Source organism: Porites lutea, chromosome 4 (assembly GCF_958299795.1).
Source record: "Porites lutea chromosome 4, jaPorLute2.1, whole genome shotgun sequence".
Taxonomy (NCBI): domain Eukaryota; kingdom Metazoa; phylum Cnidaria; class Anthozoa; order Scleractinia; family Poritidae; genus Porites; species Porites lutea.
This window is the reverse complement of record NC_133204.1, coordinates 35,182,683-35,210,416: the sequence shown is the minus strand read 5'-3', so window position 1 is coordinate 35,210,416 and position 27,734 is coordinate 35,182,683. Positions and strand designations below refer to the sequence as shown.

General features: G+C 40.9%; 2 protein-coding genes across 2 annotated transcripts in view; both read right to left on the bottom strand.

The window, feature by feature from the left end:
• LOC140934582 (uncharacterized) overlaps window positions 1–27,734 on the bottom strand; it is a 466,993-nt gene that overhangs the window by 164,648 nt on the left and 274,611 nt on the right. The window lies entirely within an intron of this gene.
• On the bottom strand, window positions 287–10,968 carry LOC140933394 (SH3 and PX domain-containing protein 2B-like). The gene is made up of 12 exons (XM_073382941.1): window positions 10,788–10,968; window positions 10,221–10,301; window positions 9,162–9,237; window positions 8,596–8,672; window positions 8,244–8,338; window positions 7,616–7,641; window positions 6,561–6,689; window positions 5,913–6,020; window positions 5,202–5,316; window positions 3,464–3,603; window positions 2,493–2,530; window positions 287–1,609 (listed from the first exon to the last, which is right to left on the bottom strand). The coding sequence occupies exons 1-12, from the start codon at window positions 10,857–10,859 to the stop codon at window positions 365–367; spliced, it is 2,202 nt and encodes a 733-aa protein (XP_073239042.1). The 5' UTR covers window positions 10,860–10,968; the 3' UTR covers window positions 287–364.

The following is a 27,734-nucleotide window of genomic DNA, read 5'->3' as shown; positions in this document are numbered from 1 at the left end:
CCACGTGGTTTTAATTGATCAGAGTATAATGAACATGTGCGAATGGCTGAAACAAATCGTTTCTAAATAGACTAGGAGTAGTCCCCCATTTTTCCTCAGGGATAATAGAGCGAGCGAAACGCGAGCGCGCGTGAAAATCACCCCACGCGAGAAAAGGCGTGGGGTGATTTTCACGCCCGCTCGCGTTTGGCTCGCTCTACTATCCCTGAGGAAAAATGGGGGACTACTCCTAGTCTAGTTTCTAAATGTCTTCTCGTGTATTACGCAAAATATTGATAATCGACTAATTTCATTTTCAGTGTCTTTGGGTACTGCACTCACCTATTTCGGTGTGAAAAAAAAAAAAAAATTACCTACAATTTTTCTACAAAGGCTTCAAAAAATTAGACGGCGCCCAGCCAGATTTCTGTCCGATTTTCACTAGCCACCAGCCCCCCTCGTCCATTTCAAGCACTTCCATTTTATCACCTTCCTTAAAACTGATGCATTGTTCATCTCGTTCATCAAAGTAACCCGCCACAGCTACGTAGGCAGCTTTGCTACTCTGGATATTTTCTTTGGGTGGAGCTGGTTTTGCTGGTCTTGTCGGTTTTGTTGGTACTTTTGGTTTAGTATTGATTATTTCTAGATATGAGGCAGGTGCCCATCCTTGTTTTCCACCCCTTGATTTCACAAGCCACCATCCACTACCCGAATCCTCTAAATATTCAAACTCATCTCCCTTAGAGAATGACAAACTTTCACCTTCATCCGAGGAAAACGTTTCTAAGGCTTTGCAAAGCGTTCTGATCTTTTCCGAGGAGGCAGACGCTGTTTCCACTCGCCATGGCTTTTGTGGCACGTCTGGAGTGGCCATCTTCACACGTGGTTTCACTTGCGGTTTAACCGGACAATCTGGTTTCTTAGACACAGATTCCTGTTTAGAGGCAGGTGTAACAGGCTTAACAGGAAGCGGCATTGGTTTCCTTCCAGGTTGTAAACCCACTGGGGCTGCTGGTCTCGGTGGTGCAGTCTTTTTCTCAGAATTGGAAGCCTGCAGGTAACTAGACGGAGCCCATCCTTCATTGCCTTGTATTTTGACATATGACCACCCATCCTGCTCCTCCTCAATAACATGTACCATTTGTCCTTCCTTAAATGAAATACTTCCTTCAAAATCACCGTCATAATCCGCCAAAGTGACAAATGTTGCAGGGACGTCAGAAGCCTTTTCAGAAACAGGGGCCAGAGGTTTGGGATTGTTTGTTGAAGAGGGAGTGCATCTTTTCGAATCGTTTTGCAATGGACGATCACGCTGTCTTTGATTTTGAGGTGAGACGCCGTTTTCAGACGTTTTCACTTTGCCTCTTTTACCCAGGTAAGATGAAGGTATCCAGCCCTCTTTGCCTCCAATCTTACCCAGCCACCACCCATTAGGAGCTTTGTCAACAACTTCCACCGATTCCCCTCCTGTGAAGTTTAACGCGCCTTCGATTCCCAAGGAACGAAAGTCACCAACCGTAAAGTACTCCACTTCAGGAGACTTTGGAAGGCTTCCGTGTAAATTAAGTGACCGCTCATAGGACATATTGGTGATATGCACAGGAAGCTTCTTCTCTGACCTTTTAACCTAAAAAAATTGAAGAAAGAAAAATTTGAAGTAGTCAAAGCTTTCAGTTCTCCGACGGTGAAGCGAATCCTATTTTTGGTTAGCTATCCGAACAGACAAGAAGTGTGTACCTGGTCTATTTCTTTGATTGGTCAACCTGGCTGGATACTTTTTTCATACTTTTTTTTGCGTTTTTTGCATCGTCAAACGTCACAGAGGCAAAAAAGGAACTTGGCTACCATCCAGCTATAATGACCTCATACACGCTTGGTAAATAACGCTTATATATCATGCAGCCTTGACCTTGAAAACTAACATAATTCCGACAGAGAACAATCTTCATTTACGCCTGCAATACGGCGTAATTGAGGGCGCTCAGGCTGGTACGTAGGGATACGCACGCGACGCGCAGGACACGCAAGGAAAAGGAAAATAACACTTTTCCTTTCTCGCGTGTCTCGCGCTCAGCGCTCGCGCCCCCAAACCCGCCCTGGCGCTTTCAGTAACACCAGTTGTACAAGCCAATTAGTTTTTATTTATTTGAGGCAGGGAATGTGTTCAGTAATTCTCAGGTGTGATAACAATAATTTAATATCCAATATGTGATGAGCTTGCTACTGAACGGAGATAGAAAACAGCCGAGTCCCTCACGAAAGCCTCGTCCCCGAGCACGCGGCTGAACCAACTGACCTAATAAGAGACATGACGAGCTAAGCTTGGACATTCTATCTCAACATGAGACCTCTGTCTCTTGCACAAGACGTCTTGAACCTCATTACTTAATCTAGATTAAAGCAACTGATTTACAATAATTCTGCATTAAGATCTCACTTTTCACTCCTACGAAACCCGAGTATGTCGTACACTTCGACTGTTCGACTATGATCAACTGCAGAACACTTACCGAGCTTTTTCTTGGTGGCAGTTTCCGACTTTTGGATTCTGTTTGATAACAAAAAGTAATCCAATGTTCAGTAGCAGGAAAAATGCGGAATTCCAAGGGAAATTAAAGGTCTTGATTTGAGCACGAGTGGTCGTTAATCACCAACACTTATTTTAAGCGACGGGAACATTTGTTTCAAGTTGCGTGTTTTTTTCCTATGTAGTTCTCACTTTCCAAAATGTCGGTGTTTTGAAAAGAAACCAAAACGAATCCATTTCAAGGGCTGGTGATTCAAAGAAGGAGGCCTAGATCCTGCACCTCTTTTTAGTTTTCGCTTCAGTTTTGGAGATAATTACCATGGGTACTATACCAAAGGATTTTTGTCGCGCGGCGGGATGCTTCAGAGTTGGACACGAAGGCCGAAGTCACAAACACTTGACTGAAACCGGAAACCGCGCATAAAAAGTCTTTGGTACCCAGGGGCGGAGATAATGGGCCTCAGGGATCATCCTTAATGTTTTGAGAAAGTGAGGAGAAGAGTCGCTTATTTGCTAGTTTTTTCCTCAATACAAGTTTATCGATTTTAATTGACATCTTGCGTCGAACTTCTCATCTTTAGTTTTATTTTTTGTGAATAATTGAGACCAGGTTGAGACTTCTTAATATACCCAAATACGGCTTACTTGCGATTTGTTTAAAATCCAACAGCCTTTCTTATGAAATTTGGTTAATACTTAGCTCCGTAAATTTAAAGTGAAAGAATTCTTTTTTGAGACTTCGATAAGTATTTGAAGATATGTATTTCCTGGTGGCGATTTCATTGGTGGCGAGGTGACCGGACGCCTCTGTATTTAAAAATACAGAGCCGTGCGTGATGTTCCTCTGCCGTGTCTGAGGCCTTATTAGGAAAATTTCTAAATTATAGTTTTCGTGGTGAACCTTTGCCTTAGTAAATCTTGTCCGCCTGATGACTAAGGACAAAGTCGCCTTACCAGAAACCCTTGGGGCGCTCTGTACGCTTCCTTTGCTTGTTTCATCCTTTCTCTTTATTGAAGATCCCATAGCTTGAAGCTGCGAAGGGTTTGGTTTTTTAAGGTACATAGCTGGAGCCCAACCTTCACGATCTTGGTACCTTATAGAAGAAAAGCCAGAAAAAAATTATAAAATTAATGACCTGCTTTGAGAAAGGCAATTTTTTAAGAGACGGTGTAGTTATCAGCTTAGGGCCTGTTTACATGGAGGTGGGGGACCCCAGGTAGGTGAGGTTAAACCTTCTTTGGTGGGTAACCCTCTTGTCCACATAATCTCCCATTTTAATTTGATCACGTTTACATGGTATGTGGGGTGACCCGCCGCATGTTACCTCACCTTTCTGGGGTCCCCCTTGTCCATGTAAACAGGCCCTAGAGCAGCGACGACGGCGAGGACAACGAGAACGGCACAAAAGCAATAGGTTTGGATTAGCCAAACAACAACTTTGCACGTGCATCACGCTTTTTTGTACATTTCTTTGCCGTCACTGCACGACTACGACGTGAAAATGCCTAATTTCGAGTTTTGAAGAGGACGTGAACAGAAGACAACGACTTTCTTCTTCTTTTCCTGTACTTTGAAGCAGTGCTTTAGAATTGAACTCCAGAGAAGTTTGCCAACATTGGACAAATTGAACGAGATGGAATAAGCACGTTAAAGTTTGAGGCAGCGTGAATTCACTTTTTAAGGGATGTTTCCGCAGCCGTCGCCGTCGTAGTTGTTTAGGCTCCCTAATAATTCGTGAAAACGCCATGAGTTTAATTTCAAGCAATAACCTCCTTCCCAACCCCCCCTCCTTTTTCCTTCCTCCCAATCCGCCTTCCCCTTCCTTCCCCTTTCGACGCCTACTACGCACGCAGGCTATCTTCTCAAGGCCCCAGTTGTTCTAAAGTCCATGGATAACGCTATCCACCGGATAAATCTCTATCCAGTGGATAATGCAATTGGTTTTCCTAAAACGTATCTACTGGACAGGGATTTATCCCGTGGATTGCTTTTTCCACCTTTTGAACAACTGGATCCTTAAGTATACTCATTTAGTATAGTTGAAATCGTCCCTTACGCTGGTTAGGCGAGAAATGTGGTGAATGCAGCGACAGGCAAAAGTAATTTAACCAAGCCCGAAAAAGCAATTTCCGTTCGTAAAAAAGGCCAGTCCGCGCAACAATCCTGAGGGATTGGGACTAATAGCAGTTTACTCTACAAACAAACAGGAGTTTACTGAAAAAGCAGGTTCAAAATGCCCGGGGTATAAAAAGCAACCTTTGACGCTACTTTGTACTTGCATCGCCGGTTGAGTATGTCGACTTTCGCTCTCAACGGGTGTGCCATTTTTGTAATCTAGGGCGCTATGCTGCGAGAGCTCTACTAATACCTTGCGCCTCCTTCATTTCAGTTCCCTGCACGCACGGTAACGTTATAGCGAGGTCATTATTCGTCTAACTTTTACATCTATATTTGGAGGAAACTCTATCGTGTTACCATTCAAATAAAACCTCTTTGACCGGAATTTTGCATGGTACTATTAATTTCTCAAGATTTTAGGAAAGAAATTTATTTGTTTTTGCGAATTTTTCCCTTGAACACTATTTGGAGTGGAAATACCATCATATACAACACAAGACGAGTTCAGAAAAGTGCCAGGCAGGATTTAGGCAGGGTCAGTAACACATAGAGGAATTGATTGATTAAACTCACCGAACAAGCCACCAGCCATCAAAGTTTTTCTCAAGGACGGTTACTATTACACCCAATTCAAAGCTCATTTCATCATCAAGTTCTGCTTTGTATGCTGATGTGGTCATGAATTTCTCTGTCGATTGCAGAAATACAAATAATGAAGATAAACAAGAAACTCAAAAACCTTGTCTCTCTGGATTTGTACTGAGATTACTCCTTTTCTTGATCTCTTATTTTTCCATAAGATCGTTGAGTTCAAGCGTTCAATGTAACTTTCCGCCATCTTGGTTTCAAATCTACCGAGAGGGCGGGTCCCGGGGTCCAGGCGTTCAGATAGTGGAATGCGGCGCGAAGTCAGAGAGAACGGGATAACAATTTGGTGGAAGAGCGGGAGAGAGGAAAAGATCTCACCCCTACTCTACCACCTCGCTGTTTTATCTGCTCACTCTGCCCGTCTTCACTATCTGAACGCTTGAAACGGGCTAGCGTGGTACTGAAGTGCTTCTTTTCTCCATCGCCCTCTCCTCTTTTTGCGCTTGCCCGACAGGCTAGGTTAATTCCAAGGCTAGACCTGGTACATTTGAAACCAAGGTGGTTGCCAGTAAGAGTAGGTGTGCTAGAAGATCTTACATACGGAAAAATAGGGGACTGTGCACAGTCTATTATTGTTCTTGAGGGTAGTCTCGCAAAATTATGGAGTAAAACAGTGCAACTTCATTTTAGACATACCTGCCTCACATGGCTGATCTGCAAAGTCATCTTGTGAGCCGTCCTCTCTCTCAAGGTAAGCCGCTGGTACCCAACCCTGCTCTTCATCCACGTTAACAAACCACCAACCTAACAAATAACACAGGTAAAACACGGGTGAGTAATATGGCAGTTGGGAAGAAAAGCTCCCAAAAAATCTGTTGACTGACACTCAGTCGAGAGTGGGCCAAATGTCGGCCACCTATGGGCCAACAAATGGCCGACATTCAGCAGTCAAAGACTTTAGGTTTCTGATTTTGCTTAATCATATGAGCATGATTACAACTGAATTGCATTACAAACTCTCTTAAACTTGTAGAAGAGCACCGTCAGATTGTACATTGTAATTACAAAGATAGGATTTTTTACCCAAACGTGACTTGAAAAATCTCTTCAAGCTCAAAAGCCTGGCTTTGAATTGAATGGTCACACCTTACATAAAATCAAATTGGCTGATTGCTGAAAATTCAACATTTAAGGATGAAAAGAGGTGACAACTACTGAAGAGGTTTCATTTGAATAGTCACACAACAGGATTTCTCTGATTCACCAAATCCAAACTAAAACCTACACTTATGTAACATATCTCAAAAACTAGGCAAGGTAGAAAATATAAAATGCAAAATTTACCATTTTCATTCTTGTCTATAACCTCCACAATATCTCCTGCCACCATGCTGACCTCATTTCTGTTTTGTTTCTTGTAGTCAGCTATGGCCACATACTGTTCCAGCATCACAGGGCCACTGATGTTCTCAGCTGCAGTGCAAAAATTGGATTGAATTAAAAGAGTGTCTCAATGTATATATCAGTACGACGAATGAACTTAGGGTCCATGAATTTGATGATAGCTTCCACCCATGCTGTGGAGACATAAGTCTCAAAGAGTTTTCAATCTGTACTGTAAATTACAGACTGAGTTTTTTTCCCATCAATTTATGACCCAAGCACGCGGATCACAAATTGAAGAAAAAAACAAGGCTAATAAGATGTTTATTACAGGGCTTTCTGTTTGAGGGACTGCAAACAAGTGCAGGATAAGCGATATGACAGTCATTTGACAGGTGATAAAATTTTCAAACACTGACTAGAATCCCGTTCTTCGATAAGATTCAATTCAGTTTCTTCATTTGCCTTCGTTCACAAATAATCACAGGCTGAAATGTTGAAGGATGAACTCAATATCTAAGTCCTCAGGGTTGACAGACATCTCATGACTTTTTTCAAACTCTTTTTTCAAGATGAAGAGATTTAGAGCTGTGAGATGAGCATTTGCTTTTGAGATTTTGGTTCGTATAGCAAGTTATGGGCCGCAAACTGACCTGGCGAAAACATGCAGACTTAGCCATAAAATAAAAAGTATTATTCAGGACTGCACCTACATAGACATTGATCATAATCTCTGAGTACATGTAATTAAGGCGTAACTCTTGGGTTTAAGCAATTCACAACAGAAATTAACTTTTATAGGATGGAATGAATTAAAATTAAAAATCTTTGCATTTCATTATGTAAATACTTCAAAATGTGACACCCTGGTTTTTAGCACTGTCCCAAAATAAGATAGCAAATTATTTTCAAGTGCATCTCACATATTACGATGGAAACCTTTGGTAGATAAAATGAACAATGAATGAAAAAAGCGAACTTCAACAGCATTGGAGAAAAGGTTTGGTTTCCGGTACCTGTTTCTTTCTTCTTCTTGTCTTTGCTGGAAAAAAAAAGTTTGAGTTAGCATTTGGCGTGGTCATGATGAACTTACAGACACATGCAAAAAAAAATATTGAATCACTAACTCCTGTCACTTAATTATACATAATAACTTGTTCAATCAACAATTAAATTGATTAAATGATTTATTATTACAACTCAGCATTTCAACAGCTTTACTGCAGTTCAAACCCTTAGCTTTGTGGAATGAAAGGAGGCTACAGTAGTAACAAATCGAGGTAGGCAAGCGTACAAATATACATGAACATGTATATTGGAAAGCAGGCTCATTATGAGATCCAGAGAAGAAATGAATGAAACAAAATGAATAAAGCTTTGGGCTGTGCACCATCGATTAACATTTTAAATTTTAATGAAAGTAATAGTAAGAGAAAGTTTATAGCCATGGTGGTGGGTATATACTTCTTAAGTGCAGTCAACTTGTAAGAGAGTGGGGACCTATTCAAGTAGAACATGGAGTACACCTAAAAACAGACAAAAAGTCTGTTGTAATGTCTGATGAAAATCTCGTCACCTCCTTATTTAAGGATACCCTAGATTTTTCAACGAAAAGATCTTCTTATGAATAACCAGTTTACTTACTCTTTAGCAGGTAGGTCTATGTCCTCTGGCTTCGGCTCAAAAAATTTTAACACTGTATCACATGCTGAGATCTTTGGAGGCAATGAAATCAGTTCCTAAAAAACACAAGAGGAGACAATACCACATCTAATCAATAAACAGATAATTAATTTCTGCAGGATCATCCACTGTACTTTTTCTGCACAGCAAATGGAAATGATGCAAACTGTAAAAGTTGCATTAGGTTAGCCAAACAAGGCTAATTAAGGCTATGGTGGTGCGAGAAATGACCGAAAATACATGTACTTCAAAACTGACAACTTTTTTCACTGATCTGCAGTTACAACTTCAGAACTATCTTAAAGACTCTTACTTTGCAGTATTCACTGATTGGTTCCTTTCTTCGCAATGCAACATCCCGCACATGACTTCTTCCAAAGATGATTTTACCTATTTTTTATGCAGCACAAAAGAACATGTATGCTAAATATCACCACTGAGGAAACTACAGGAGAAGTAGTGGCTAACCAAACTCTGAAAAAAATATCGTCAGCTCTACTGAAGACGTAGATATTCTGTTTTGGAGGGGGAACTTGAAAGGGTGTCAACTCCTGGTCAGAATAATGGAAGTACTGGTCCAACATTTTTGAAAACACCCCTTTGAGGCATCAGAAGGTTGTTTTGTAGGCATGGCTCAGTATACTTTAAACTGTAAAGCTGGCACTGACAATGATGATGATTTAGTTAGAAAAGAAATACTAAGAACTTCAGTTTTTGGCTCAATACTCTATTAGGCCTCTAAAAGTTACTTTTAGATTTTACAGGCACCCTAAAGGTCTACTCTTGAAAAAGTATGACTTTTACCCTTGTCATTTTATAGGGGAGACTACCTTACAAACATACAAACAAGTGAATAAAAAACTTCAGCAAACATCACACCTGGTAAAAATGGCAATATTCTCTTGGATGGGTCCTTCACACCACTTTCCTCTGGGAACTCTTCTAAAAGTTTAGTCTGTACAAATGCAAGACTAAGTTAATAAATGTGGCTCAATGTCCTTTGCTAAGAGAGTCTCAAACTTTAATTATATGGTGGTGGATCAAGTAAGTCAAGACATTTCAAAACACTTTGAACTTCAACATAAATGGAATGTTAGGGTATGTTTCTTTCATTTCAAGGTCAGACATGAGTATGAAATTGAATATATAAACAGATACATTGCACAATCGACCACAGGAATACCAGCTCTCATTTAACTTGACAGCTCAGTGGTGCACCTGCACCTTTTCTTGTTACTAATACAAAGTTTTTGAGGGCACTCCAGCTTTATTTTCTATGGATTTAAGCAAATCACTTGCAAAATGAAAACCTCTGTGCTGGCTACAAAGCAAAGCTCAGTTTGTAGAGGGTGCATGATCGTAGACTTGAAAACAACTTTAACCCTTGATCGTCGGTACGGGTATTTCTGACGAAATCCAAGTTGTGATGATCGCCATTGATGTAACGATGATCTCAAGAGATTAAATTGATGATCACATGCCATTTCAATTAAGTCTGGCAACATTAGCCATGCAATGACAGCAAATTAAAGAAACATGCCAAAAACTGTGCTGCACATTCAGAGCTTTGTTTTGTTTATTTTCTCGTTTTCCGTCATTGTTGTGTTACACTGAGCTTCCCAGTAGTTTGCTTTTACCATGCAAGACAATTCATGATATGCTATGATTTCACAAAAAAACATATGCTTTGGTGGAAAATCTGCGACCAAATCAGGATCCGCAGGTACACTGTACCTGTGAAGAAGCACAACCTTATGTCTAGTTAGGGCTTACTTTTTCCAAACTGCCTAAGTTACATGCATAATTATGATGCTTCATCCTTTTAGTTTTAGAAGTTTTAGTTAATATAAGATCAAGAAGTCTTTCATCAACTTTAAAACCTACACTGAAGTTATCTGCAAGGAGATAGAGCTCTTGACTATTAATTTCTCTACTTACTTGAAGATCAAAAAATTTACTGTATCGTCTGTATATGACATTGACACTTCCATCAGACCAAGTGACATTTATGACATAAACCTGAAGTACAAATTATCGTAACATGAGAAAATGGTTGGATTCAGTATAAATGGATTATTACAACCAGGAGGAAGATAACTATGACAATAAATATATCTATGCAGTTAATCTGTTCCTAGTGGACAGCTCTAAAATACAACAAAATTTCACTACTAGCTACATTCTTGCTATATATTTTATATGTCGTCTATTCCCGTATAGCAATCAGTAAGTTTGTTTGAAAGCGAAATCTTTGATCACGAGCCTACGATGCTTTTTCCTGCCCAAAACAAAACACATGCCGAGAAATCGAAAGCCACTTCACCTTACGTGCTTGAGCTTACTTTAATCTAAGAGGGCCAAAATATAGAGAACGAAACGGTGATCGGAGACATCACTGAATAGAGACATAAGCCTTTATCACAGTCTTAATTTGTGCAATTTCAATGATCTTCGGTATACTAAATTAAGGTTATTTCTGTAAGGACCTCATACTTGGATACTCACATAGTGTTTGCTTGGTACTTTTCTTTTCTGAATATCAACAATTTTAACATTTGCCAGGACCCTGTGTGGCATTGCAGTTCTAAACGGATCCAAATTCCTGAAATGTTCTACTATCGCTAAATTATCACGCAAAAATCCAGAAACATTTGTCAACCAGCCAGTCGAGTCAATTTGATGAAGTTACAAGTGTCCTCAAATGTCCGGGAAATTCGGAACTGAGCCTGCAAACAGCCGGAAATGACGAACTTGCTCGCCCACCCCTACCCACTTTACCCAGCCCCTCCCTCCCCGTCATATCACTGCGTCCCTATGGAGAGAAAGGATGTGCGTGTTTCGAGTGTAAGGGTGCCTGGCAGAACACTTATTAATCCACTTTTCCTGAATGGCTTACAGCGACGAATGCACTTCCACCAAGAGGATGACTTCCACAGCAATTTATACATCATGGGTATTCAGGATTCAGGGAACTGATTATGAATTAATAGAGGGAGAGATAGAGAGACAGAAAGAGTAAGGAAATCACCTCTTGCCTGGAGCAAAATTCCTGGGGTGAGGGGGGGGGGGGGGGGGGCACTTGGATTAATTTTTGTGGGGTACCTAGAACCCCTTCCCCATTGGCCAATTATATACTAGCCTCCCACGTAGGCGTTTTTAGGGGAGGGACGAAATACGAGGTCCCCTAAAAACGCCTGCGTGGGAGGCTAATTATAGACCCCATCTTAGTCACTTTTGGGCAAATGTAATTTTCGCGATCCCAACTTAGTCACTTTCTATTTATGTATCTACCTTATCAATCCTTTAAATAGGTCATCCTAAAATGAATTGACCCTTTTTTTAAAGTGAATGGAGAACACTTTACTTTTCGCCTGCAGTACAAACACATTGGTACGTTTGCCAACCGTAAATACGAAGACTGAACTTTCTTACCCAAAAAATCCGAAAATGTGCAACTCCATTCTAGTAACTATTGAAAATGCAACCCCATTATGGTCACTCCAGTCGTGAAAACGGCACCCCATCCAGCGGCACATCACTATGAGCCTCTTATAAGGAAGTACCCCCGCTCCCCGGGGCAAAATTTGACTAAAATCAACCGAGAACTTTTAAACCAAACTTTTTTCATCAATTTTTGAATAAGAACGGAATCAGAAACCTCTTTTTACATGCTAGCGAACAGGAGGGAAAGGCGAAAAGCCTTTTAAAACATTTACCTCATGATTTGCAAAATAGCCAGGTTACTAAATAAGGCACCGGCCAGTTGCACAATACGTTGATTAAGGTAAACTTTAAAGCAAATACTATGGCAGGTATAGGCAAAGGGGCACATAGAACATGTAGAATGAAAGTATAGTTGGTTACATTGACGGCCAGAGATTAGCCAGCGTAGCAGGAGCTGGGAAGTAACGAGCGCAACGGGAACAAGAAAGAACGAGGCGCGCGAGGGAGACACGTCCTCTCGCCTTGCGTGTCTCCCTCGCGTTCTTTCTTGCACCCATTTCTTCCAAGCGCTTGCCACCCAGAGATTCGAATCTGGACGTCGTTGCCTCAAACTTAATTATTTAAATAAGGCTGCTTTAATAGCAATTGTACATGGCAGCAACAGACTAACCCACCCAACTGATCTGCAGTTTCGTACCCAGTAACACCTTTTCGGTCCAGATTTTATCATACAGGACTCGACTAGGACAAGGGCTGCGTGAAGGGCTGGGAAAACTGAAAGCATAACGGAACGCTTTCTCCTTCCTAAAGTTTCTAAAGCTTACCACCCAGGCTATATAATAGACCTTTGTCACGCGGTGGCCATTTTGCCTCAAGAGATTTAAAAAGCTTTGTTTATGCACTGCCAGTCTAGTAGAGAGGAATGAGGCTAGCCGTACATAAACAAAGCTTTTTAAATCTCCTGACACAAAATGGCCGCCGCTTGACAAAGGTCTCTTATCGGTAGTTCTGTTTATGGCTTAACGTTAATTCTACCCTTTGCCCGTATGTACTTATTTCGGCAAAATAATAGTTGTCCTGAAGCCGTATTCAATTTTAACAGGTTTGTATACTGTTAATAGTTTCCTATCTTTCCGCTGGGTTTGAGTGGTCACGCTGATTTTTTATGAGAAGAGTACAAATTGCTTCTGCAACAAAGATAGGTAGGGGGATGATGCATGCTTGGCAAGAGATCATAATAAGGTCCTATTAATGATCTCTTGGTTTGGCCTACCGCTCCTAGGTCATGTATCCATGTAACACGACAATCAAGCGGAAAAATAGGGGACTGGGGTGGGGAGTTTTCGCAGTGCACCCAACATCAAACAAGAAGAGCATAGTGCGAGATTTCATTGGTCGTCTAGCCTGAAATGTGCCTTACAGGACTCACCTGAGCGCGAGCCTCACCTCTCCCCCCCGGCTTCCTGTAATAAATGACACAAAGGCATCTTTTGCTCCCTAAAAGGAAACTCAAAACGAGGCCGCAGAAGCAAGGCTTGCGAAATTTAAGACTTGAACAATTCAGAACGTTCAGGGTTTTGTACTAAGGATTTCACTGATGACTCGAGATATTTTATGCGGTTGAACTTCCTTGATATGGACACCAAAGGGTAAGAATTAAGCGTCCACATTTCAGCAGTGTCTGTATCAAATAAGTAGCGATAGCTTATAAGCTGGACCAAATTGTTCGTAATAAAGACATATACTAGGGTGTTGTCCATAGAGGGGGTGGCCATACTAATTTTCAAACGTTTTTTTTACAGTGCGCCCCGTTTAGTTATATACTAATAGGTGCTAAACAAAGTCGAAGTAATAAATCGCTTTTTTCTTCTGTTGGAAGCATAAAAATCTTGCGCAGTTGAGTGGCTTGTCATTTAACCTACTTTGTTTTCCATTCTTGAAAATGTCTCAGCAGAGGTTTTTTTTTCGTATGCCATACGGTGTTTACCATGATATGTACGATGACGTTTCCTGCTGCAGACCGGCATCGCGTATACACCTATTTCAATTAGGGTTGCTTCTGAGTAGCCTGCGAAAACATCCCTAATTCTCCTCGCTCTTCGCCGCTGGGGACGTTTCGCGGGGAGGAACGTCTGTGACTCAGCGAAAGAAATTCCATACTGATGACGCAAATCAATGTTTACATAATGAATCCGGTAGTCATGGGGTTCCAAATATAAATTTGTCCAATTTTGCATGTCTTCTGGTCGATTTTGGTGAAGTGTTGTGTTCATCTACCAACGAGCTCCAGCAAGACTCAAATGCTTCTTCTAGTGAAGACTATATTCCACAAAAATTGACTGTTTTGTTAGAGATTCTTCGCGTTTACATTCGACCTTTGTGGCCTTTTGTCTTTTGTCTGTCATTCGTAAACAATGGCTAAAACAACGTAACTACTCCGTCGACCAATCAGAGCTTCTGGCCGGATTCCTGACAGATTTTACGACATCAGTATGGAATTTCTGTCGCTGAGTCGCAGACGTTCCTCCCCGCAAAACGTCCCCAGCGGCGAAGAGCGAGGAGAAACGGATGTTTTTGCAGGCTAGCTTCTGAGAAAAATGATACATGATCCATGTTTCCTAGCCCGCGGTGCATTATTGTAGCAAGTCTAGTCAATTATGTGCCCTCAACGATCCTAGAAACCTAGAAAGCAAACGCTGCTGACGCTTCTATGCTATGTCAGCAGAACGTTAAAACAATGTATTTCAAAACACTGAATCCTACGCTTTTTAATTTAAGACGGTGATTTGAGGTTAGGTTTTTCTCTGTGGTAATATGCAAATGCTGCAAATTTTCAACGAGTTTGTTTGACTCGAGCACGTGGGAATTTTGGATGGAGTTGAAAAAAAATCTAATTCAAGGCGTTTGTCGAACAACCATAAATAACTAACATTACGTGTTTATCTATTTTTGAGGCAATTATTTTAAAACTGAGTAAAAATAGCCTGAGTATCAGGCGTTTCTGGGGAAAAGGGGAAAGATGGAAGCGAAAAAGGGAGAGAGCTTGAGAGAGCTTCTTTTCTCCCCCTCCCCCCTCCCCCATCTAAAATCTCCTTTCCCCTAGCCCCTTAGGAAGGCCTGATACTCAGGCTAAGTAAAAAAAAAAAAAGAATAGCATGGATTTGCTTTATTAAAATAACCAGCATTTTAGACTGGCCAGTGCAAAAACGCAGCTTAATCAGGCGGTAAAACCCTATTCAATTACAGTGAAACCTGTATTAAGCGGACACCCTCGGGGAATGCTGTAGTGTCCGCTTAATACAGGGTGTTCGCCTAATACAGGTTTCGATATATAACGTCATATGAGGTGTCAAATGCCATTCAATTGAACGGTGGAAGCGTTTATAATACTCCCAGAGACTATGACGATAGACGTGTGCATTAATTTCTTTATCAAAGTGAACCAATTGATCATAGTACCATAAACATAGATTGCAACTCAACTTTGAAAAAATCAGATGAGTGAAACAAGCTCTATACAAACAAAACGAAATTAAAAAAAATCCTGTGCTGTGAAACTAATCAAATAAGTTCGTCAAGTCACGTTTTTTAATGTAAAAATCAAAAAATTTGTGGCTCGCAATTCGAGGCAATCTTTCGCATTTCCGGTGTCTAGCATGCTGGGTGGCGGAATTTAATTACAAGTGTCCGTTTAATAAAGGTTGGCAACAATAGAAATGACCATTTCAGGAACTTTTTAGGTGTCCGCGTCCGCCTAATAGAGGTGTCCGCTTAATGAAGGTTTCATTTAAAGTAAATAAGGGATATAAAATTTGGGGACTTCGGCTACTGTCCGCTTAATAGAGGGTGTCCACTTAATACGGTGTCCGCTTAATAAAGGTTTCACTGTGATGTTGTTAAAAGAAGAGGCTTCTAATTTTTTTACTATGAGATTTTAAAAATGAAATTTTTCAGGTCGCTCGTGCCATAGTTAATAAAGGGAATGGTTATGAAACCCGACAAAGTTCTTTGTTGTATGTTTTTGTTCTCTTTTTTGGCCTTGACCCTGCACAAAACACAATAGTTGTTTACTCCGTACTGAGGAACTAACCAATAGAAACGTGCTGGTTACGTAATTCATGCATAACGTATGAACGCAAAACAAAAGATTGTGCAGGGTCGTGGACCTTCTAACATAAATCTTGGCATCTTTGTTTGCTCCTTTGATGTTTGCCGGGCTTCATAACCAGTCACCTCCATTAACTATGCTCATGCTTAAGAATTTTAGCAGCCATTTGACGTGAAAGCTGTCTTGAACACCTTTTCACAAATAGTCTCCATTATTTCAAGGAACGTGAACAAGACTAAGGTTGGGGTCACACTTGAGACAAATATTTGAAATGTCTGAAGATATCGCAGACAATTTTGACTCAGAATTTGTCCGAGACAATTAAAATGTTGTTGTTTTGCGGTCACACTGTAGAGACAAACATCAGAGACATCAACGTAAAGTAAACATAAGACCTGTCACTTCTGGCCCTTTTTTTTTAATTTTACGGCATAAATTATTATTTCCCGCTGCATGTGTAGAATAGAACGACCGCAATGAATCCGCGCCAGTTCGCTCTGTTTCTAGGTTTTTATTTCTATGTTCTCAACGTAAATGCAGCTAACGATGCTCAAAGAGTCATTCTTCTTTCTTCGCTCATACAAATACGAGCACTTCAAGCGCAACTTCTTTTGTGGAACCAACGTCGAAGGAGGCGTCGAGGACGTCGCTTTCCCTGTTTTTGGGTTTTGCCAAGACCACAGCAATCGTGGTTTGACATACACTATTTTGATGCTACAATTCCAGGAGACTATTTCAGGCGTCAGCTCCGCTTAAACAGAAATACGTTCTCGGTGCTATTGAATATCCTTCGCCCGCGCCTGACAAGACAAAACACGCACTTGCGTGACTGTGTGACACCGGAAAAACTTTTGGCATTGGGACTGTATCGCTTGGCGCATGGAAATTCCTACATAACGATAGGCCCAAATTTTAACGTAGGAAAAAGTACAGTTATTGAGGCGGTCCAAGATGTTGTTGAAGCATTATGCGACTTAAGAAATGAGTACATCAAGTTTCCTTCGACAAATAGAGAAGTTCTGGCCACTCGAGAAACTTTTGACGATTTAACGGATCTCGCAAACGTGGTAGGAGCCATCGATGGAACACTAGTTAAAATTAAAACTCCGAAGGAAAGCGGACCCGATTATTTTAGTCGACTGCAGCAGCACGATGTTGTTGTCCAAGCGGTAGCTGACGGAGAAAAACGATTTTTGGATGTCGCCGCTGGCTTCCCAGGGAGCATGCACGATTCCAGAGTCTTGAGAAATAGTTCACTTTATCGAAGAATTACCAATAATGAGCTGTTGCTCGGACCAACTGTGAGAGTTGCTGGGAGGGAGATTAGACCCGTTTTGTTAGGCGACAGTGCCTATCCCCTCTCTACGTGGTTATTAAAACCGTACCACGAGGGTACGAATGACCCAGAGGAAATCAACTTTAACAAAGAACTTTCACGTGCAAGGGTATCAGTAGAGTGTGCATTCGTTATACTGAAAGGACGTTGGAGAATTCTCCAGAAACGACTTGATAGTGATATAGCATTTACCAATCAGATCATCATCGCATGTTTGCATTGAAGCCGGAGATTTATGGGATGATGACGATGATGAAGATGGAAATGATGACGATTTTCCTGTCCGAGATGGGAATGCTGATGGCGCGGATTTAAGAGACTTTTTAAAGAATTATCTTTGGAATTTTTAGGAAAGGAAGATTTAAAAAGATTATTGACACAATGCTGTTTCAGTTAAATGAATTATTTAATTGTTTAACACTTTCGTATTTCTATGATTCAAAATTATAGATAAGAATATAGCTTATAATTTCAATGAAGAATTTAGCAAAGGAACGAAAAAGTCACCGATACGATACAGCAAAGTTATTGTTCACAATATTAAAAAAAACTTAATCAAGTTCATTTTTTTTTTACAAAATCAAAACAGAAAGATTCTAAGTGATTGTTATTACTCAATGACATTTTTCATCAATAGAAAGAACTCTTACAGATAGACCAATTTTAAGTGATGTAATGAAACTATAAGATTCAAAAACAGTAACATTTACAATTTCAATCACATTTCGAATCACTCAACAATATGTAGTTGTTTAAATTAAGAGAAAAGGGAACTTCGCATTAATTATTACATCAAAGAGATAATTGTTCTGAATCACTACTTGTCCTTTGATGATTGCATTGCTGGCATAAAATTGTTCATAAATTGTTCATGAGCTGGAGCTGCTGCGCTTGATTTCTTTCCATTGATTCCAGCACCCCAGAAATTTTGTCTCCCTGCTTCTGCAACTTCTTCATACTTTCGCGGAAAAGAGTATCGCCTTCTTCTTGTTCTTTGCGCGGAACTTTTGCACCTTTGGCGCGCTTTCTTTCGTCGCGTTGACTCTTCCTTTCCTTCTTTCGTTTAAGACCAAAGGCGGCGAGAGACTGTTCGAATTCTTCATCGTCTACAGTTTCATCGTCTTCTGGTCCTCCCTCCTTTCCATTTGAATTAGGGGAACTCGAAGAAGATCCTGGCGCAGATTCTTCAATGTGACTGAATGTCACGATGTCACGACATCCAAGAACGGAGTCGATCTCGTCATAAAATGGCGAGGTTTTTCGTTCGCCCCCAGTCTTGTGACGGTTGTGGTCTTTGGCCTCCTTGTACCTATAGCTATCTTTAAGGTATTTCATTTTACGTTGGCATTGGGCACTGGTAACTTTTCGGATCTTCGAAATTTCCTGAGCAATCTCCTCCCAGACTTGTCTCGCGTGCCGCGACTCTAGCCTTGTGTGCTTGTCACACCATAACTGCACAAGAAGCTTCTCCTCTTCTTCTCCCCATTTTCCGTACCCTCTTCCTGCTTTCCCCGAATTGCCAGACTCGGACGCCTCTTGGGGTTCTGGTGTTTCAGGTGGCGTGGGAGCTAGAGGCAGTGGTGCAGTGCCAGAGAAGCCTGCTTGTGCCGGTTGGAGAGGCTGAAAGGGCGCCAAAACTGCCGTCGCTGGTGGAAAGGTGTTCTGCGGAATTTGCTGCCTCAAGAACAATTGCCCTGGCCTATAGCGGTCTTGCGCTTCATTTGGGTTCATCATTTGATCAGAATGGATGTCCCAAAAACCGGGAAAATTGTTTCGAAATCCTGGATTCATTATTAGCGGTGAACGATACGAAAGTCACAACAAAAAGTGAAACGTGAAGCGGAAAAAATTTTAAGGTTCACTGAATTGACTGACAGGTTTACTGCAAGAAAAACAATTTTTGTTTGTTGTTCGCAAAAAGTCGTGCTCCGAGGCAGGAAGACGGCACTTTTGAAGATTTGTCTCCGGAGACAAGTTTTTGTCTGCGTCGAGACAAGTAGGTCGCACTTGGCGTGGTCAACTGATGACAGGAATTTGACGGATTTTTTGGTTATCAAAACAAACTTGTCTAAGTTTTGTCTCAAGTGCGACCCATGCCTAAGCCTTCCGCTACAAAATTGGTTGACCATAGTGCACTGCAGGCTATGAAACATGCATGGTTCACAGAAGCAACCTTAATTGAAATAGGTGTATACCATTTTTCACGAAAACGGTACCCCTTTCGTATACCTGCTATATTGACAAAGGGTACCCCTTTTACATACCTTAAGTTGTCTAGAACTGTGCATCCCTTTTAAACTCTGTAAATGCACTGTCGTTTAAATAAGAATCAATCACAAAAATAGAATAGCCATAAAATTCATCTGTTAGCCCTTTTGTCCCTTCAACAGACCCGCATGACAGATTTCCCTACCCTTTCGTATAACTCAAGGAGTTAAGTCCCTGCCCTTTAATATACCTGAAGCCTGACAAAGATACCCCTTTCGGGCGGAGCCTCCCCGTATAACTCATTATAGGGAGTACCCCCCTCCCCTGGGTAATGAATATTCTGTTTCTGGTGAGAAGGGTGTTAAGGGGATAAAACTAGTCTTCCACCCTTAAGTTTGATTTGTAAAGGAAGCGTAAAGCTCACCTGTTTGCATAATTTTTCTTTACTATGACATTCAACCAATGGACAGATTCTGCGCAGCGATGAACACCGCTGCTCACAACTGTTCTTGGTTCTGCATTTCATTTCGCACTTTCTGGCCATACAGGACTGAATGCAATCGTCTGTGGTACATCTCACTGGACATTCGCCACTGTAACAGTTCTGATCACATGAACGTTTAGCACTGCAGAATGTTGGGCAGCTGCCTTCCCAGCATGACTATAACGTTGGGTAAACTATATAGGGTCATTGCAGTATAAATAGAGGAAGGAGTTGGGGGAGTTGGTAGGTTAGAGTAAGGAGGCAGGGGACTAGATTTCTTGAGCACATTTTCTGTTTCTGTATCTGCACTCCGGTCACAGGTTAGATGATAGTTTCTCGCAAAGTAGGAGGGAAAGAGGAGCCGGAATGAAGGGAAAGGAGGAGAAGGAAGTAATTAGGAGGATCACAGATGAGGTAGGAGAAAAGGGATGTTTCTTGATTTTACGGAAACCATTGCTGGTTTGCTTTTGTGTTGGGGTGTAGGTACTGTTCAGTGTCTTTTAAATATTTTGCATATACGTTAATTGGTGATTAAGCTCTTTCGCAACACCAAGAAACTACCGAGAAAACGGATTAGGGATCGTCCTTGTCTCTGCGCTCCTGTCACAGGTCAGATAATGGGCTCCTGGCTGGTATAAATGGCAAAAGTAAGAGAATGGGGAAAAACGGACACTTCCCCTCTCTGTCTCTAATTTTGCAAACATAGAGCAAACACTCATCAGAAACACTCCTCAGCTTGGTCGATATGGAAGTGCGCATGCGTAAGATACTTGCCCGACCGGCCCTTAAACCTTGGCTTGGTGTCCGAGTGTGTCACCTGCTATAATTTTTGCCTAATCCAAATCAATGTCTTAGAGCCCTTTTTGTGTTCTGTCCTGTTGATGAAATAACCACTTCTCAGTTTCCGTTCCTCAACACCTGCTGTGCACAAGTCTGCGTAAAAAGTCACTCTATTATCCAGAGCCTGACGTTTCTTTTGACAAAACAGCTTGTTTTGTGACTCTTAGGAGTCAATGCCGCTTGTGAGTCAAGTTATTAGGTAAGCTGGGGTTATGGTGTGAAATTAGGGTTACTGGGTAAGGTTAGGACTGGGTGACTCATGGCTCATTGACTCATTTACACCTCATGTCCTGGAGTTCTTTTGATCGCTTGGTCAAAAAAGCGACGTTTTAGCAAAAACCCAATAGCCCTGGCGAAAAAAAAATGAGGCGTCGTCTTTTTTTGAAAGACAAATTTTCTCACTATTTTATACTAAAGTGCTCCAATACTCACCTGTTTACATCTCTCACTAGTTTTGGCACATTTAAGGAGACAAATGAATAAGATGGCAAGACACAAGCAATGCCAAAAGCTTGGGGGAAGTCGCAACGCAGAGGAGTGACCCCCCAAACTTTATTGATACCTAACACAACAAAACTCCTCAATAGGGAGGGAGGGTGGGTAACAAAATTACTGTAAATAGCAGAAGCAATAGCAGAAGTTTCTAGCTAGACAGTGTCTCAAATCTCGACCAATGAATACAGTTGTACCATAAGCTACCTAGTCTTATCATGATTTAAGTCTAGCCATGAATAGGGCCTTGAAAACAGGGACCAATCTGCGCGATGCTAAGAAAAGTATGATGACAAACATACGACAAATTAGTCAGGTTCCAACTACGAACAGCTTTTGTTTGTATCTTAAAATTAGCGTGCTTTCATTCGTAAATAAGGCTTTAAAAATCGAACAGAGCATACATTGGGGCAGGCTACCTTAGCCTACCCCCCCTGGGGCTTCATGTTCCATTAACTGCATTTACCATCTGGTAAATGTCTTATTTACAGCGAGAAGTCGCTCTGCAACTCATGTTGCACATTTCTTCATCGAAGCGTTGAGTGCAGTTGGCTGTTTTGCAAAGTACTGATCCACAAGTTAGCAGCGATTCACAGTCCTGATGACAGGTCTCCTTAGTAACGCATTTCAAATCGCACTGCCCATCTAGGCATGTTTGTTCACATGACTTAAGTTGGGGATCGGCTTGTCCGCACTACATTTTGCAGTCCTCATAACATTCTTATCTACATGAGGCCTTCGGTGATGAATCTTGACATTTATTGACCGTAATTCTTGCCTTAATTAACGTCACCATACTAAGAAATAATTGTCCCCGCAGGGATTTCGCCCAGAAGGAGAAATTCCGAGGAGGCACTCTAGTAACTCGCGCACATATTGGAAAGTACTTACAGTTGAAATATACAGTCATACAGTCAATATAGAAAAAATCTCGATTTGCTTGAACAGGAGCCGCAAGGAATCGTTAGGTAATGATGACCTTTCTATTGTTTGCGCCCGCAAGTACGAAATGGTTAGGATGACGTAAAACACAAAAAATCCCGAAAGGACCGCTTACAATAGGTAGATTTTGTGACATTAATTGTGCAGTCATACTTCGATACACAAGTTTTGCGTTACGTGTTATCAGTGACATTCCGTGGAGCAGTTGTTATGAAAGTTATGGACCAAAAGACACTCATTAAGCGCAGATGAGGTTATAAGGTGCGCATAACAGTGTTTAGTATACAGCTATTTCTAGAAAGGTTGTCGGAAAAACTGTGCACGCGACAATCCCGAAAGGTGATATGGGATATGCTCAATACACTGTTCCTGATACTGTAGCTGTCGAACCTACTTTTATTGCTTTCCTTTAGCACTCGCAAACATACGTCCATGGCCTCTCTTGCCATTGTTTGAAATTTCTTTGAAAAACAGTGAACTAAAAACCACCGACAATACCTTTCGGGATTGTCGCGTGCACTTTTTCCGACAACCTTTCTCGAAATAGCTGTATACTAAAACAGTGGATAGTGTTTTTCGCGCGCTCTGATTGGCTACTCAATCAGTGAATATCCTGCACTATTCACTGATTCACCTCTAGTTCCTCCGAACGAGCGACGCCAAACTCGCGTAGGTTAACAAACTAAGAAATTTCACAACTAATCAAGCAAGCTATTTCCGAAATACATGAAGAAGGTGACGAAGTTCGGTTTGGAAGTTTTAACAGGTAAAGCTTTGTCTTTTTGACTTGAATTTATCGATAAAACCGGTGAAAAAGTTTTTTGTTTACAAATCCAAATTAAGCTTAAGTCTTGCGTTACTTTATTTAGTTGACTTGTTCATAAATAAGCTTAAAACTAAATTTAATAATCTTTTTTACAGAATTATTTTAAATACAAACAGAATTCACAACTCCTTTTGAAGAAACTTTCCCGCAAAAGCTAAACAAACGCCTTCAAAAGTTTTATTTGTCGCTAAGAAAAAGCGACCACCGCGGCCGTTCGGTCATCGCGCGCCAAAATTGTAATCGTTGGCAACAGTAAATGAGTTAAAAATCATTATTTTTGTGCTCAATTATCTCACTGTTTTAGTATATACTAAAACAATTATTCACCTCAGTGTCGGTGGATAGTATTAGATATTTACCGAGGCCGCGAAGCGGCGAGGTAAATCACAGGTAACCCAGGCTCGGTGATAGTACCACAGTACGGTTCCAGTAAAATTACAGTGTTTGTATGGGGTAAAAATATCATCCTAAAATTTCTAGGAAATACTAAATAAAGATCAATAAAACTTACTCTGCAGTTAATTGTTGTTGTCCTTATTGCTCCAACGAAGTTTCGTGATAATTTGCAGTAATTTGTTTAAATTCACTCTATCTACAATAATAATATACAAGGTAGGAAACACGAGGTGCCATTTTCCCCGACATGCTCTCATTCGACACAACTTTTTCCACGAAATTCGAACTCCAACGGAAAATAAACATGCCAGGATCGTAGAAATAGGATAGCAGCAGATATAGAAACCAATGAAGCTTTCCCAGATAGAGAAACGAATCCCACAGACTTTGACAAACTCGAAGAATATAATCCAAACAGACCGAGAATACGCTCGCCGAAGCAGCCGGGCCAGATCAACGCGCGGCCAAGAAAATGAGGCCTGGGCACTGTACAAAAAAAAATCATCCCGGGAGTCCTGAGGTGACCTTTCTGGGCACCGATACATCATTTGCCCAAAGCCACCCTACCCTGCTGAAAAAATACTTAATAGAAGGCAATTGTTCTTCCTAGCTGTACCACCCTGGCCTGTTATAAAGAGATTATGTCCGTCTCGAACTATATTCAGCGCCTGGCGCTGGTCCTCAGAAAGTTTATCAAACATCAATAGGGCAAGGTTATAAGGGAAAAGGAAAGAACAACAAGGGAGGATTTACAAAACTTAAAACGAGCAAAAGATATAAGTGAATTTTGGCTCTTACCGAGGCATTTGTACAACAGGACCAAATTCAAAGAGAGGTGTATCACGATGATTAGCATATTTAACCGATAGAGCGTTCACTTGTATTGACAAGAAGTCGGCGTGTTACTGCCGCATTAATCGCTAAATATGTTAATCGCGCTAGTTCTTTGTTTACTGGTACACGTGCCTTTCACATTCGTCTCAGTTATCGCAGTTCATATTCTGTCGCAATTTTCTGTATAATTTTTGACATTAGTTTGTAAGCTTCACCGTTTATTTACGATAGTTTCGGTCGAGAGTTCACAGCAACAGTATCTCAGTCATCATCTACCTTTTGTTCAACCTTGTTTTTAGCCCGCCTTGTAAGTATTTCGCGTTGTTATTTCATTAGTTTCATTACTGTTATTTGCATTCCTTAGTAAAAGAAATGGGGCGCCTTGTAACTCCGCAGACTCTCCTGATTATATTTATTATTTTTTAGCCATTTAAATTTAGGCGCGTGTGCGGGGTTTGCTCTGGCAAATAGTGATTGGCTAGGAAGAACAATTGCCTTCTATCAAGTATTTTTCCAGTAGGGGAGGGTGGCTTTGGGCAATTGATGTATCGGTCCCTAGAAAGGTCACCCCAGGACCCCCGGGATGGAATTTTTTTGTACAGTGCCCAGGCCTCATTTTCTTGGCCGCGTGTTGATCTGGCCCGGCTGCTTCGGCGAGCGTATTCTCGGTCTGTTTGGATTATATTCTTCGAGTTTGTCAAAGTCTGTGGGATTCGTTTCTCTATCTGGGAAAGCTTCATTGGTTTCTATATCTGCTGCTATCCTATTTCTACGATCCTGGCATGTTTATTTTCCGTTGGAGTTCGAATTTCGTGGAAAAAGTTGTGTTGAATGAGAGCATGTCGGGGAAAATGGCACCTCGTGTTTCCTACCTTGTATATTATTATTGTAGATAGAGTGAATTTAAACAAATTACTGCAAATTATCACGAAACTTCGTTGGAGCAATAAGGACAACAACAATTAACTGCAGAGTAAGTTTTATTGATCTTTATTTAGTATTTCCTAGAAATTTTAGGATGATATTTTTACCCCATACAAACACTGTAATTTTACTGGAACCGTACTGTGGTACTATCACAGAGCCTGGGTTACCTGTGGGTAAATATCCAATACTAGCCACCTCCACTTCGGTGAATAATTGTTATATATTTGAGTTTGCCAGACACGAGGTCACAAATCTTTGACTGGAAACCTTGCTGGACACTCTCTCTCTTTTTTTTTTGACCGGAATAAGACTCGGCCCCAAACAAGCAAGACGAATGAATGATTCAACGGCTAGCTTATACATCACTAGCAGAACTATGGACGATTACAGAAATTCGCCGACCATCAAATTCTGTGCTGACTTATTCCCTGCTCACAGATGTCCTTCCGCTATATAAGTTTAAAATAAGACAAGAATGCGCGAGCGTGAATTGATCAAACGTCCTTTTAATTTCTAAGAAATTAAACTTCTAACTAAATCTTTTCTTATGGTTTAGAATAAACTATTCTCGAAACTGAAAATGTTTTTGATCAGCTGTGTAAATCGAACCGAAACTGTGCATGGAGCCTTGCGTTTATTTCCTGTATTTATCTCATCTGTTGTATGGAATATGTGTGAACATCTTCATTATGAATCGGTATATTTCAAAGACGGCCACACAACGAGCAAGAATACTATTGACCCACAATATACAGAGCAGGGGCAGCTGTAGTGTCAACTATTACTAGTGATACATTTAGCAGCAACTCTTGAAACCGTGTCATATTTTCAGCTGTTTATCTAGAAAAAGAAAAATATATAATATATTTTAATTTATGGTGAATTCTAATGAGGCCTCTACTGAGGCCTAGAAACTTCACGGAAACAATATTCTGCTTGCACTCACGTGTCACAAGTCTGTTCGGTGAACATAATTCTGCTTTTAAAAAAAGGAACAGCAGTTTTTGGTAGGAAAAGTGTGACCAGTTGTTGTAACAAATTGAATTCTTATTGATATTTTGCACACAACCTTTAATATCTGAGAATCTTCTTTGGACATAATTGCCAACGAGCAGCCTCGACGCGACAAGACGCGAGGCTGCGAGGCGGTAGCCTGATTAAACCGTGGGCGAAAGAATCAGTGAATTCCGAATCGATGTAACGTAAGGTAGTGTAAGGTAACCTTTATGACGTAATGCAGAACAGAGAATACATTGTGTACTAACGAACCCGTGATATAGAACAGAATTCCACGAGCCGTGTGTGTGTTTGTGAGTCCCCTGCTCATCCCGTCTTCAACCAATCGTCGGATGGATTCATTTGCATCATACGCGTATAGCTGTCGCATTTGCCCGCTGGGATATTTTAATTCCTGCCGCTAGGAAAAAATAATAACGCCTTGTGTCTTTGAAGCAAAATAATTTGGAAGGCTTAATCGGCGCACCATTAATCTTTTTATTTCCTGAAAAGTAGACTTCTTGAGCTTTAAAAAGAGACCAAATTCAAATCTGTAAGTTGAATATTCGCAGTTGATTTTTCGAGGATATTAAGTTTGCTTATAAGATCAGTAAATTTTACGCAAAATGACCTGTGCGCAACTTCGGCAGAATTGGCAGAATTGGACACAAGCCAAAGGGTAAAAATAAGATGAAAGATAATAAAAACTGGAAGTAACTCTGCCGGTATTTATCGTTTTCACATCACATCACGGCGGCCATGTTGGTGTTCCAAACAAATCGTGTGGGAATTGGACTCTTTTCTGTAAAAAATTTTCTTTGTTCCCGTAAATTTGGGACGTTCGGGACTTTCGAGAAACGGGCCCTGGTCGGTTGCCGTGTTGCCTGGAAACCCAAAATGCACGATGACATCATGCTGAATGGCATCTTTAGGATTTTTTTAATGGCTTGTTGCTAGGTAACTGTGGATGCCAAACGATGGAATAATTTATGACCAAAGCGAAATCGCACTCCGCTTGCGATCCTCGCGCGATCTGCCCCGCGCGACAAAATTATAAACTCGCTTGGCTCGCGCGAGAATAACCCTATGCAGTTTTAAAATAATGAAATAAAAATGAATTAAGTAAAATAATTTAGGCGATAAACCAGTATTCGGTCCCTATTTTTTCAGCAGTTTAGCTGGTTCATATTTTAAGGACGCTATATACTATTCACTTTAATCCTGACCCTGTAGAAAACCAATTCGGTAGACTAATCGGCGTACGTGCCACAAAAACATGTAGTTTTTTCTTTGCTTCTTTTGACGACGCAAAAATATTGTCAAACCTACTGATGGCGCTAAAATTTCAATGGATGTTTATAATTGTCCGTTTTATTCCTTTCCTTTTTTTCGGCAGAATCTCCTCTTTAACTTAGCAGTTCTGTATTAATTAAGAGTTGTTAGTTGTACAGTTGCACTTCACCTTTCTAAGCCCCCAGTAAAGTTTCTAATGGTCCGTCCCTGACTTTTATTTACCGCCCAACCTTTAACAATACGTGGCCTATGCTGTCATATTTCGTAGTCATGGCAGACTTAATCCTCAGTTAAGTACGCCAACGGCAGGGGTGGTGATTTTTTAT